This window comes from Diuraphis noxia, unplaced genomic scaffold (genome assembly GCF_037042655.1).
Source record: "Diuraphis noxia isolate RWA-SAM2 unplaced genomic scaffold, SU_Dnox_SAM2 contig0005, whole genome shotgun sequence".
Lineage (NCBI taxonomy): Eukaryota > Metazoa > Arthropoda > Insecta > Hemiptera > Aphididae > Diuraphis > Diuraphis noxia.
This window is the reverse complement of record NW_028301715.1, coordinates 33,136,791-33,152,567: the sequence shown is the minus strand read 5'-3', so window position 1 is coordinate 33,152,567 and position 15,777 is coordinate 33,136,791. Positions and strand designations below refer to the sequence as shown.

At 26.4% G+C, this 15,777-nt stretch overlaps 1 protein-coding gene across 1 annotated transcript; it reads right to left on the bottom strand.

Annotated features, from left to right (window-relative positions):
- Nucleotides 1–1,196: 1,196 nt before the first annotated feature.
- Nucleotides 1,197–8,179, bottom strand: LOC149055213 (uncharacterized). The gene is made up of 7 exons (XM_089229164.1): nucleotides 7,730–8,179; nucleotides 4,246–4,684; nucleotides 4,018–4,167; nucleotides 3,641–3,763; nucleotides 2,933–3,183; nucleotides 2,651–2,813; nucleotides 1,197–1,423 (listed from the first exon to the last, which is right to left on the bottom strand). Exons 2-7 carry the CDS (start codon nucleotides 4,679–4,681, stop codon nucleotides 1,293–1,295), a joined length of 1,254 nt encoding a protein of 417 aa, XP_089085290.1. The 5' UTR covers nucleotides 4,682–4,684; nucleotides 7,730–8,179; the 3' UTR covers nucleotides 1,197–1,292.
- Between the last annotated feature and the right edge of the window lie 7,598 nt (nucleotides 8,180–15,777).

The following is a 15,777-nucleotide window of genomic DNA, read 5'->3' as shown; positions in this document are numbered from 1 at the left end:
TGCCCATCATATTATTACGAGTAACTCGAAAATGTTATAAGATACTTTTCTTGTGACGACGCTGACACCTGACCACAAACATATTTAATCTCAACGCGCACATTAAATCATTACGAGTTACTCGAAATTGTTATATGTTACTTTTCTTGTGACAACGACGACGTCGGACCGCCAACATAATTAAACATTTCTCGCATATCAAATAATTACGAGTTACTCGAACTTGTTATACGTTACTATTCCTGATAACCATGACGACGTCAGACCGATGAAATAATGAAATTCGGCGTGCACATCATATTATTACGAGTAACTCGAATTGTTATAGGTTACTTTTCTTGTGACGACGTCGACATCAGACTTCCAACATAATTAAACACTTTGCGCATATCAAATAATTACGAGTTACTAGAACTTGTCATACGTTAATTTTCCTGATTATCATGATGACTTCAAACCGATGAAATAATAATTTCGGCGTGCACATCATATTATTACGAGTAACTCGAAATGTTATAGGTTACTTTTCTTGTGACGACGATGACGTCCGACCACCGACCTAATTAATCTCAACGTTTTCGCCGTTCTATTGTGAGTTATTGAAATTGTTTTATGTCACTTTTCTTGTGACGCTGCTGACATCGGACCGCCAACATACCCAAGTAACACGTGGATGTTAATAAAATATTAATAGAATATTCACTAAGAATATATGCAATATGTAAAGAATATTCTTCATTCACATAAAGATCTTCTATGAATATGCATATATTAGGAAAAAATTGCAAAATGAGTCTACTATAGATAGTCCATGAATATTCGGTCTCATTGAATCAACTATAAATAGTCTTATAGGAATATTCATATAGTAATTTGAATTATTTATAGAATATTCTTTGGGTATTTAAAATTAAATAATATATGAATAACTCATAATTATTCCTATACATGATTACCAAAATACTACTTGATGATGAATATCATATTCTATTAATAATAAAACTCATATCCATTGGTTGTGAATATATTAATTGATTTTAGATTATATAGAGATATATAATATATATACATATATTTTTATATTTTTTTTATGATATTTGCATACAATATATATATATGGACTAACTTATTATTTATAAATCTTGCATTTAAATGCAATATTTAAGACTATCTTACTAAAAAAAAATAAACCAAAATCAACTTTGAAACACTCATATATTTTATATTCTGTGTAAAAACAAAAAAAAATAGTTAATATTAAATAGTAGTAAGAACACATTTTTATGTTTAAATTAATTAATATTAACATTTAAAACGATAGTCTTATTTGCTCTTTCCCCTGCTTTGGTTAGCCAAATACTTGCTACAGATTCAATTTCTTTAATTGTTTTTTCTGAATTATTGTGAGATGAATGAACAGCTTCTAAAACAATTACATACTATATAATTAGAACATATATATTAAATGAATACCAAACTGTATAGTGTATAATATGCATAGTATAGATGATCAATAAAAAAGATGATCAATTTATTTTCATTTATAGGAGGGGCTTGGAAAATGTACAAAAGGGGCGTAGAATAGAAGAGGATCGGACCCACTTATTATATAAATAGCGGACACTATCATATTATTTATTGATTAATTATAAGGTATTAGCTTGTTGTCACTGCTGCAGTGAACAAAAAATCATTTGATATTAATATAACACCAATATATCCTCAAGTAAAGTAAAAAATATCCCAGTAATATAAAAGTAAAAATCTGCACTCTTGAATTATGCAAAAAAAAAAAATAAACTATACAGTAAAATTTTAGGATAAAATATATGCAACTAATTGCAAAATTATTATTGGTCTATTAATCAAAAACTAGCAACTGTGAATCAAATTTTTAAGGATACAAATACATTTTATAAATTCATCGTTGCCAATAATTGATAATGTTAAAACATGTTAATGATAACTATTTAATAAATTAAGAAAAAAATATCACCATGAATTTTTAATGCCAATAATAGTAATCGCAATCCCTAAAATTGTGTCAAAGTATGAAATTTGAAAGTGTGTTTAAATTACTATATCACAATTTTATTTTATTGCACCTTCAAGTTTGTTAAATAGGTTCTATTTTTTTTTAATTTAAAAAAAAATGCAATTTGGATTCAATCTAAAAATCATTTATTGATGTATGGTATTAACATTAAAGAAATTGACTGTAAATTTATATTTTAATTAATAATTCATGCTATATATGGTTTTTTATAGTAACTTCAACTAATTCTTATAAACATATTATTGAAATTGTAGTTATTAATGTTGTACTATTAATTTGAGTAAATTAATATATAAATTAATTAATAATAATTTAATTTTGTTCACAGTAATGAAATAATATATTTATACATATTATTATTTAATTTATATTATGTGTTATTGGCTGAAGAAATATAATTGGTGCTAGTTTTTATAGCATTGATTTCTTATTTAGATTAATTTGATTTAAGACTATTTGTGTGGAATGAACATTTGGATATTTTAAGGGCTGAGTAGCAATCAATAAAATGACAGATTAAATTGAGTTATGTATTTTGAAAATAAGTAAATAAATAATAAATTTGTTATTTATATTTAAAAAGATCATATTTACTTGTGAGTAATGATGCCAAAATAGTTTTGTTAAATGGTAGTTTATTGTTCTTATGCCCAGTATAACTAAATGATTTAGCATAATTATCAGTTATCAATTTTCTTAAGATGCGCCTGACCGACTCTTTGAAAGATGATCCTCCAATCAATGCTAAAGTTTTAACCTAAACATTTAATGAATCATATTTTAAAGACATATTTGATATGATACTTAATATATTGTAATATTAAGATTTACAAGTATAACAAATATATATATATGTCATATATTAACATAACTTACAATTTGATCATAGAGTGAAGAATTATTATTCAAGTCGTTAGTTATTTCATTTAGTGAATTCTCATCAGATACAGGAAATTTAGAAAAAACATTTTCTACTTCAGGGCGGCCATTTATTGATGTTTCATCTAGAGGTTTCAACTTATCTTTGAGGTCGTTAACCATGACCATTATGACATTGAGATACTTTGTATGTTCCTCAGATCTGGCATTCAGAGTAACAAGCTGTCTCATGACTTGCCTTTGGAATTCTGTTAGGATTTAATATTATTAAAAAATTTTTTAATATCAATAATATATAGTTAAATATAAGTTAGGTATTATTATACCTATTTAATAAATTATATAATAAATATATATTAATATCAACAAATGTCTCCCGAACAATTTATTATTAGGACAATTATAGTGGTTATTTTCTTAGGAAAATAAACTATGAAATATAAACATATTTTGAAATGAAAAAGTAAGACATGTATAAATATTCTATAGAACAATGAAAAATATTAAAAATCCAAGTGATTGTTAAAAACTAGAATTGTATAAAATGAGCATTATTTATTAATAGTAAACTATTAATCAGCTTGATAATGTGATAATAAAGGTATTTTACCTATATTGAAATTAAACTAAATATACATTTCTCATACGTAAGTCCAAAAAATTTGTATTAAATTTTTTTAAATAAATTATATGTTTTGTTTGTACCTGAATCACTACAGTTATTTGTAGTTGATAATGATGAATTGATTAGAGCAGCTTCTTTGTTTACTTCAGCCGGTAATTCGAGAAGTAAGTTAGAAGATTTTTCCAAATCTGCAGAGTTGTTTTCTGTAAACCATAAATAAATGAATATCATTTAATTATTTAATTAGTTATGAATTAAATAAAAGTATAATAATTTATACATAGGTAGTTAATTTAAAGTTTAAAATATTCAGTGTCCTTTGATATGATTTAACCAAAATATGTAATAATTAATTTACTTTCAAACCATTATAGGTATATAATATGTATAATAATTAATAGGTGTATTTTAAAATGAATTTTAATGTATAAATTATTATATAAAGCACAAAACTTACCTAAGGATTGTTGTAAATCAGACTTATTTAATCCTTCTTCAAAAACATTATAGTCATCATCAATTAGTAATATATTATTAGTAATTTCATCTTCATCACAATAATTAATTTCATCTGTGTTGTTTTTTCCTTCTACGATTGTTTCTAAATCTAAATGAAATAAACAGATAATAGAATAAAAACATTGTTTAGGAGAACATTACATTCAGATATCAATATAAAACATACTTGGACATTTTGGATATGGTGGTACATCATAAGATGTAGGCTGTTCTTCATCACTACTTTCATCATTACCCTGCAGTGTATGTTTTTTATTCAATACATTGTTATTGTTTGCATTTGTACGTTTACGATTTTTGAAAATAGTTGAGAATTTTGGTGTGTCAGATTCTGAAGAAGTTTCCGCAAGAGTTTTGTTAGCAAATTTAGAGGCTTCATTATAATTTGAAAACATTCTTGTACAAATCACTTTAATGGCATATGAAGACCAATCATTATTTGGAGTTAATCTATTTTTAATTGCTGCTTGCATCTTTATTAAGCCAATATGTGAAGGCCATAGACATGTATCAAAATTTATCATCCAATTATTTGGAATAACTTCGATAGTATTTTTTTCATGAATAAATTTAACGACATACCACCCACAAACTGCAGACATGATCTATAATCAATATAAAATTTATATTATATATATAAAGTGAATGCTTTTATAATGTATTAAATAACTAAACACATATTTGTAGACAGCTTGCATAATAATATAGTAATGAAAATAAATAAAATATAGTATGATAATTATCGAACAGATATTGAACAGTTCAATAGGTATATTTACAAATAAAATTGTTAAGTAAAAACTAAAAATGTGAAAGAGAAAATTAAATAAGATTTTAAATAATATCAATTTTCAATATGTAGTAATGGTATAACTACAAAACTTCTGTCATAGGGCAAACGTATTAATTTTTGATAGACATCTGATAATGGCCAATGTGAATAACTTTTGCTTAACTCATTAACAACATGAATTCCAAATATTGATGAAGAACAAGGTTTTGTGTAAAAGTCAGATATATTATTATATTTCAAACCAATAATAACCACTTCATTCGATGTCCGGCAATAGGCAAAGTTTTTAATTTCAATAATAGTGCCACATTTTAGTTTGCAACACGAATCTTGCAATTTTAAACAAAGTTTAAAGTTAGAAAAAGTTACTTGTTTGTACTGAGGGTCAGTAGTATCATTAATTAAAATGCCATTATTATATATTTTTTCTAATTTAAAACTATTAGGCTGAATTTTAACTGTAGGTGATATCTGTAGTAAAGATCTTTCTTCTGAAAACCGTCGTACTATTTGTGATAAAACATTGTTGTGTGCTCTTAAAAGTTTTTTTATTTTCTGTAGGTAATTTTCAGAAGAAAAATTACTAAATAAGTTTAAATTTCCGTACTTTCTGGCATCGTCAGTCAAATGTAGTAAATTATGAAAATTGTGAGATAAAATTTGAGGACCATAAATTAATTTAGAAGAAACAACAAAATGCCTTAGTAACTCTTCAGCATAGTCAGTCATAGTTGGCAATAAGGTATCAGACAACAATATACGGATTGCAGCATGTAATGTTAAGAAATGATCATATTTCTGTTCATTTAAATTGTTTTTTAAAACAATTATACCAGTATACAACAGGAATTGTCTAAATTCTGTGGCTTTATACCGTTTAGCCTCTTTAATTGGTCTTGGTTTTCTTGCGAATTCGAGAGGAATATATTTAACTAATTGTAACAACGAATCAGATATGATCCCCACAATCCTTGATGGTAATTTATGAGGGGGGCGCCCAAAACACCAAGTGTTAACTAGCAATTTCTTAACCACTCCTAGACATATTAAGTGCATATAATCTAGTGGGACTTCAGTAACTAAACCTAAATTAGGAATTCGCTGAAGGATAGTATGACCAGTATGGTGTTCTGGATCTGATTGATTTAAAAAATCTTCATCAGTTCTTTTAATAAAATCAATATCAGGGAAAATAACATGATCCAGGTATTCTCCTTCTTGAGTACATTTGGAACATGACGAGTACCCACTATGTCCTTTGATTTTTAAAACACTTGCTTTAGCAACAGCATCAAACAATAACATGACAATTTTAAAATTAAAATGTCTAGTGCCTATATGTATACCATTTAATGTTAAATTAACAGCTTCATTAACAAACTCTTCTAAAAAGTTATTAAAATCAGATGGTTTATCGTAGCCATGGTAGATGCCTACACAAAAAATATTTGAAGAAAATAATAAGTTATTGGTATTAGTTATCAAACATAAAATTGGATAAACTTGACTTAATGATGAGTCACTTAGGGGTAAACCATCAATATTAATTCCAACGTTAATAACACTCATATTGGACAAATCAATTTTTTCAAGCATACTGATAATACCATTTTCTAAACCAAAATGGTAGTATTTTCCTGGATTTATGTCTCTCAAAACAGTTTTTCTTTGTGTATTTAAAAATGACCTTGGGCATTTGGGTAAATTTTGTAAGCTAGGTATTTGTCTTTGAATTAATAGAAGTTCACCCAAAGCAACATGAGTAATTTTATTCTTAATTGCCCATGCTCGTAATTGATCAGGAATAGAAATAATTGTTGAGTTCTCTAACTCACTGCTGTCCTTATTTACAACATTGTCAGGTAAACTTGAGGGTAAACTGGAGGTTTGAACAGATGAAATTGTTGGTAATATTAAAGAATCATTTTCTGTTTCATATAATTGTGGACAAGGTATACTTGTGACATTATTATTGCATAACGCATTTGATATTTCAGTAGCAGAATTAGGCTCACACTGGACAACTGAACTAGGATTCTTGAAAGTAACTGTTGATGTTGCATTATTCTTTCTCAAATTATCCAAATTTTGAAGTTCATGCCTCACATTTTTATTAAATTGAGATTTTGATGTCAAACGTATCTTTTTATTGTAATCCATTTTAATGCTACCAAAAAAATGCTAATAAAATACCTACCTATGTTACTGAATTTGAATTCTTAGGGCCAGTCTACGAGGATAAAGTCTATGTAGATAAGATAGAAAGACTTTATACTGTATATCTATATAATAAGATAAAAAGAAGTTAGAAATACAAATCTATGATAAATTATAAAATTACACAATTTGTGTTAGACATCTAATTTTATATCACATGTGCATGTTTCTGATCTTATAAAGTAGTTACTAACCAAAATTTAAATATAAATATAATTTGAAGTCACTTATTGATACGAGTATATAACTATTTAGTATTTTAATAAAAACTTATTAAAACCATGGATTATGAGTCAGATAAAATATGTTAAGTGTATAAGGTGCAAACCGTATCTACTATTAAATGTAACTTATAATGGGACTATACCTATTATATACTTATAATTAATTTTTACAGACAACATATTAAAATATAAAGTTAATATATTGTTATTAATGTTCACTATGTAATTTTGACTAAAACAATAACATACCTAGTAGAGATTATACAAAACATAACATGATATTTTTTTTTTAGTAAGTCAATTAATAAATATAGCTGTAAACCAAAGCAAAATACTATTTTATATTTTTATGATTACTGCAGTATAATAAATAGGTATAGTCGCATAGATCTAAAATATTAAAAATAAAAACTTACCAGTATTAGGAATACCTATACCTAGGTATTTCACGTTGACGAATATCAATAGATTCAAATAAACAATTAATTAAACGACTTTTGAATGCCAATTGAAATTAACACATGACTTCGAGCATGACTTACTATATATTAAAATACAAAATATTGTATACAACTTGAAAATATGGAAATAACAAAATCGCTAAACGTCGCGCACCATCATATAATAATTATAAATTGTGCAAATAAAATTTAAAAAGTTAAGTGATGAGTGGTTATGATACCAATAGATTCAAATAAACAACAAATTAAACAACTTTCGAATGCCAATTGAAATTAACACATGACTACTTAATATTTAATACAAAATGTTGTATACAACTTGAAAATAACAAAATCGCTAAACGTCGCGCACCATGCATATATAATAATAAATAGTGCTAATAAAACTTAAAAAGTTAAAAGTGATGAGTGGTTATGACATTGATACACACACACACCACCATGTATACGCATTACGCAATAGTGCACATATAATTATACATATTATTATAGATATTAACGCATGGGGAATTCCAGGACGTTTATTTTATCAGTAAGTTGTTTCTATCTTCATTTCAGATTATTCATAGGATGTTCATAATCAAATTTTGAAAAAATCATTGTAACTTAAACGTATATAATATTATCGTCTTATAAAATGAATATTCATAATATCAACTTTATATCTTTATATTTATATATATTATATATAATATATTTTCTGCATAACATTCATATAACAGGACATATCATTCCTTATGAATGTTCTTTCTAGATTGTTCATAGAGTGTTCTAAATAAAATTATAAAAACATAATTATGTATATAATATTATAGAAAGAATATTCATAATATCCGCTGTATCTCCTTATGCTTAGAACATTCATGACAGGACATTCCTTAGAAATGTTCATTTTAGGTTATTCATTGAATGTTCTAAATAAAATTATGAAAATATAATTATGTATATAATATTATAGAATGAATATTCATAATATCCACCGTATCTCTTTATGCTTAGAACATTCATGACAGGACATTTCTTATAAATGTTCATTCGAGGTTATTCATTGAATGTTCTAAATTAAATTATGAAAACATAATTATGTATATAATATTATAGAATCAATATTCTTTATAAAATATTCATTTATTATGAATAAATTATTATGAATAGAAAGATGCTTATATAGATTATTCAATGAATAATTATATCCAGTTAAAATGTAATATTACAATAATATACGAAAAATAAGGATGATCTACTATTAGATGAATATTCGGTGTTACTTGGGTAATTAATCTCAACGTGCACATTAAATCATTACGAGTTACTCGAAATTTTTATATGTTACTTTTCTTGTGACGACGACGAGACCGATGTCAGACCGATGACTACACTATTATACACCATCTTAACCGATAATCAAATAAATTAAATTAAAAAAATATTGCATATTGATAAACATAATTTTAGTTTAATGCTATACATTATTTCATTAAAGTAATCACATTTCATTATTTCAATGAACAAATTGTATACACGGGCATCGTTGATATAAGAGTTGTATTATGATTTATATCTGTGGATTTCTCTTATTGATTTAGTACAATATAATCCATGGCGATTGTCAATGTCGTCGCGGAAGACGCAGTTGATGAAATATTCTAACATTTCAATCGGATAGCAAAGTAGACATGAACGGAAAACATCCTGATTACCGTTTAATCTTTTTTTTTCATAAATCACATTATTTTTAGACTTCAATTCAACAGTATCTGATGCGTTTCCATTTCAGCGTCGGAGTGCATACACGTCGCGGACTCTAACAAAGCCCAAAATAATTTATATTTAAGGTAAGTTTGTTTTACCTAGGCAATGGACATGCGTATATAACAATATATTATTTATGTATATTATAAATTATATCTTTATAACTTCTGGATAGTGACACGGATTGTAGTTGACTCTTCCATCCTTGAATACCGACACCCACGGCTGTCTCCACTTACCCCTTTCAGTTTCCCTCAAGTTAATTATATTAAACATAACATGTATGTATTAAGACACATTCTTTATATATATATATTTCGACGAAAACAATTCGTTGAATACAATTACCTAATATATAATTCATTTTTTAATAAGTAGCATATTTGTTTACACATTTATTTTTTTCTATATTTCGATGAATACAATATAAATTAATACAATTAGGTACATCAAACAAATTAATAATAATATTATATATTTTTTATTAGATACAGGTTTTAAAAATTTTTATATAAGTATATACTCGTATATGAATTTAATAGATACTTATGAAGGTAATACATTATTATTAGACAAATTTAAACTGTAAACACACATTTTTTTTTCACGTTTACATTCTGGTGATACAATATATTTTTATTAATTTCAATATAGGTACATATATATATTTTTTTTACTATAGTGTAAATTACATTCAGCTATCTTACCTTAAAATTTTATATTTGCCTAATTTCAAAATTATATTATATTATCTTCGTGTAGCACTCTACCTCTGACTCTCAACATTTGCCTTGGCTCTCTCTCTCCTCTATAATACAATTTTATTTTAGTAATAATTAATACCTGATCTGCTTCCTTGGTAGTTGTAAACAATTGACTCCTGTATTTGACACGTATCAATTATTATCATGCCTAATATTAGAATAATTGTAACTTTTGTGAACCTTTTAACAAGTTATTTAAATAACAGAATAAATTAAAACAAAACGATTAATAATTATATGTATAGTATAAAAATGGTAGATTATTAAATATTATTTCATGTCACTGATTAAATTACATCTTTAATATAAGTGTTAAGCATTCTTCGTTGACTGTCGTAGTAATGCTCCGGTGTGTATATCATTCACTTATATGTATATATATAATTATATATATACTTACTATAATATTATGTGCCTATAAATGAAATAATGTCGAATAAGTGTTTTCGTTGTTTACTCATTGACCTATTTATTTAACAAAAATGCAAAACTATTAAAAATACCTACACTATTGTATTAAAATATAACGTCAAGCAATTTTTTATTTTATCTATTTAATTTTTTTTTTTTTTTACAACCGACGAGACTTCGTTAATATTGCTTAACAATAACAAGAAATTAAGTGGTTGTGAAATAATTTATTATACGATGGTCTCTCGACTGTAATATTATTTACTACTTGGTAAATAATTTGGTGTTAGATTCCCAAATTATCATTACATGTTAATATTTTTAATTGTAATTCAATTTATTAATAATAATCAAAAAAATTATCCTAATTTTTTTTGATTTTTTATTCAAATATTTTAAATACTTAATCTAATATAGTTATATGTCACTTATACACGTACGTTCAATTGATTACAATTTTTTTTTTTTATATACTTAAGTCTTAACTATAATAGTACACACTTTCTATTTGTGATCGATCTCTATATTTTTTTATTTGTTGAACATGTTTTTTTTCAGATTGTTTTTTGCCATTTTTATCAATTTCAATTAAATATGTGACTGGATTTATTTTTCTTAAAATTGTGTAGGGACCCCCATATCTATCCGAAAATTTATTATTTCTTACATTAATCTTTACTAAAACTTTTTCTCCTACAAAAAAATCTCGATCTCTTTTCCCTCTGTCTGCATATATTTTTTGTTTATCAAACGCTTTCTTTAATATACCAGGTAATTTTTCACGGATTGAGTTTAATTTTTGTATTTCTAATCCTAACCGCGGTGAATCTGGTTTACTATAATTTTTTTCGTAAAACTGTTTCTGACTTTTATCTAACTCTAATGATTGCTTATTTTCAGTAAAGGTAAGATCTACACTACCATCGTTAAAATAATCGTTATCTTCAGTATCAAGAAATCCACCTCTAAAAATTTTTATAGCCGATTTTGCGAGTTTTTTTAATTGAACAAGTGTTGATGATTCTTCACAATGTATGTTACAAAATTTAAAAAACCCACTACTTCCGATTTATCTAACAAAAGTATCCACGATACTGTTTTCTGGGATATTATGAATTCAAATTTTCTTTCTATTGGTGTTAGCGTATTAAATTCATCTTTACTTAAACATCTGACTTCGTATAATGTGCACAGAGTACATTTTTGAACTAACTTAGCCGATAAAGGTAATCTTCCAAATTTCGAATTTGCAAAAAAATCTCCCAAATTCTTATCATCAATCTGTCGTAATATGATTATTAAATCCGCTGCATTTATTTCTAAATGAAATTGTTCGTTTAAAAATAATATATTTGATTTTGTTACCTTAGCAATCTGATTATTAATATTTCGTTTAATATAAAATTTGACATCCATTAAGAATTATTGGGCCAATAACTTCACATAAGATTTACATGACACCCAAAAATAATATCACAACACAAGGGGTGTACCTTAAAATCGAAATTTTTTCCGTAGAGAAAAATAAATTTTATTCCCCCCCAAGAAAAAAATCGGTACATCAGGGACGGGCGCCTCCACCAACTGTAACGTCCTGTTTATATTAACGAGGTCTCCGGGACTTGACCTCGGTGTGTGCTATTATCGTTAGGAATCAAATTTACCTTATGTGAAGCAAGGAACTCAACGTATTTATATATGTGTAACTGTTATTATTATGTTTATTAAATTGAATAATTTATTATTATTTTAATAATATAGGTAATACTTGTTTGAAATACAATGTAAAATAAAAGTTTACTCATTATAATTATCATGGCCTTATGTTTAATAATATTATGCTACATATGGCTGTAGGTAATATTAGGCTATAGGCTAATTTCATAATGTAATGTATGTTTGATAATTTTATTTTTATTCAAAACTATAATTTCTTGATAATATTTGCTTGCCCATAAGTTGTTTAAATTGTTGTAAAAACAATTTATCAGGGAATTATTTTTTAACTTTAATTAATTTAATATCTCTCTATAAAACCATTTGACCGATAGTATTTTTATTAAAGTTGTTACAAAAATCTTTACTATGACACCTTGTTCTAGTTAAAATGTCATCAAATTCTGATTTTAGACCTTTTTTATGATGTTTCTGAGCTTTTATTTTCCTTCCAGTCCTTGTCTTTAATACTATTATCAAAATTTCAAAATCTTCATTATCTAAATATGTAAACAGAATACAAACTGTGTTATAACATAAAGTTCATATAAACACGAGATCAAGATAAAATTATTATTTACTATTAGAGTCGATTATTTTATCACACTAAGTTTCCATTGACGCCTTAAGCTCAATGAAATGTTGTGAACTTTCATTTGATTTGTTTGAATGTGTTATGTGTGGTTTTCATGGTAAATCGTCTGAAAAAATATTATAATAATATAGCTTGTAAAAAAATGCAACTGTGTAGCTGCTAAGTACCTACTTACTGTCCTCATATTCATGTACTTATCACTGAAGGTGTAGTATTTAACCATCCAATATTACTTTATTTGTAATATTAAATTCTGCATTTTTAATAGCTGTTAATATTTTCATAGAACAATAACACAATTAAATTAAAATTTATGGTTGATAAGGTTTTGTACGTTAGAAATTATCAAAAAATGATTAATAGAATGAATTACATTCGGTATTTATTAAGGTATACAATATTATACAAAATGTATACAATAAGCCAACAACTGACATAGATTAATATATTATTACCTATTTATACATTATATTTATAATTCATATTGCTGAAAAGTTAAACCATTTAAAATTAAATTAAATTTTTACAGATTTATAGGTAAACAATTTTATAATTATTTTATATGGTGTTTCTTTTTTTTATTGAGCATATTCACATCGACAACAATAAAGTTCATTAGTTACACTTATTTACAATAATGATATAATATAATATGTAGGTACTGATACAATGGTAAGTTATTTAATTAATATAAAACATTTTTTTTATGTATATAAGATTGAACAATTTTGTTTTTCTTAAAAAAATAATTATGTCTAGGTTTTTTTTTCATGAATAGGTTATTTTATATTTTACGTAGGTACCTAATTCAATAATTTATTACAATTGCATTTATTATTCATTTTCTAAAAAAAAACACAATATAATATCAAAAATTCATAAATAATAAATTGGAATAATATTTTTAAATTATCGAAGTAAAATAAATAAACATTAATACAAGTAATTATAATTAATCTTTACGTTATTAAAATAAAAACGAACCGGTAGGTATCCGAGTTCAAGTAGTTAACTTGTTGTGGTTAGTGAACTAGTGAAGAAATAATAAGATCTTGAATGAAATAATTAAAACATAAATTAATACATTATAGTCAAAGTACCAACTAGATTCACTTCTGATCGAACGAGGTACTGAAGTCAAATATCAAAGCACTTTTACTGCCCCAAAACGTGATGACAGACACCAGACACAAAAAAAAAAAAAACACACATCATGGTTAAATCAATACATTCATCGCTCCGCTCAGAATCTAAAAACACACACATCATTGTAAAATCAATACATTCATCAATTCGTTCAGAATCTAAAATGAATAGGTCAGAAAATATTGTTGAATATTTTATTGAAATTTCAGAGATGGTATTCGTCAGTGAAGATTTGCCAACTAAATATCATATTCGTTGTGAAGCCTGTGTGAAATGTATTAACAATGTTTCGAAGATGAAGTTTTATAGTAGACTCAGATATTGGGTAAGTGATTTTCTATTTTTCAGTAGGTTTATTTTTATATTATTAATTTATTAATTGATCAGGGGATAGATTACTAGCAATTTTTAAATTATTCGTTTCTAACCACTGGTATAACACTATTCAAGTTATCAATAAAATCGTGATAAAAATTAGGAAATTGATCAGGTATAATAATTAAAATTTTTTTTTTAATAGTTTCCTCAATGATATTTAAATATTTTTCCAATTATCAGGTACGATGACCTGTAGGTACTATAGGGACTGGGAGTGTGAGAGTGGGGGCATAGAAGGATAAAGAGATAGGGGGGGGGGAGAGAGAGAGAGTGAGAGAGAGAGAGAGAGAGTGAGATAGTGTGAGGTAAGGTTAGATTAGGCTAGGTAGGGCAGGGTAGGTACTATAGTGACTTGTAAAGAGGGTGAGAGAAAGATAGTGTGAGAGGGAGTGAGAGAGGTAGATAGGGTGAAGGATAAGGAGATAAAGTGAATGAGAGGGTGCAAGTGTGAGAAAAACGGGTAGAGGGGGAATGTAAGACTAGTGAGTGTGAGAGATATAGGTGAGGGGGATGGTGTGAAAGTGATAGGGTATGAGAGAAGTAGTGTCAAAGGGAGATGATAAGGTTAGGTGGGGGAACAGAACAAAAGTGAGAGAGAATTGTGAGAGGTTATGAGAGTCAGTGAGTTAGGTGAAGGGGAGGGTGTGATTGGGATAGGAAGAAAGAGGGGTAGTGGCAGAGAGAGAGGATAAGGTTAGGTGGAGGGAAGGGGAATAGTTAGGTAGAATAGTTATGTTAACAATTCTGAATATGTAGGAAAGGATCTTAAATTGCAAAGGTCACTCGACCCTTTGAGTGATACTACCAGGTTAGGTAAGGTTTACAACCTTCGACTATGGGATAGAATAAAAAGAGAAGGTTGATTAGGCCGATTAAGAGGATGTCAGTGGAATTTTTTTTCTCCGACTCATGCGCAATATATCAAATTTTTTGTTCACAATAATCTTAATAATTTCTAAAAATTAGAGAAAAATGAATGGTTAGATTTTTATCTAGGGCATATCATAGGCTTATTATACTTTAATTATTAAGTGAGTTATGAGTATTTTAAAGTATTCATAGCTCGCTTAAAATATAGCCTATAAGATGCTCTTAATAATAAGTATCTTAAAATTTTAAAAGAGGCCATTTTACTCTAATTTTAGAAATTATTATTATCATAGTGAACGTAATATTTGGTATGTTGTGCGTGGGTCAGAGAGAAAAAAAAGGAATGCACTGACATCCTCTTAAGTGTTATC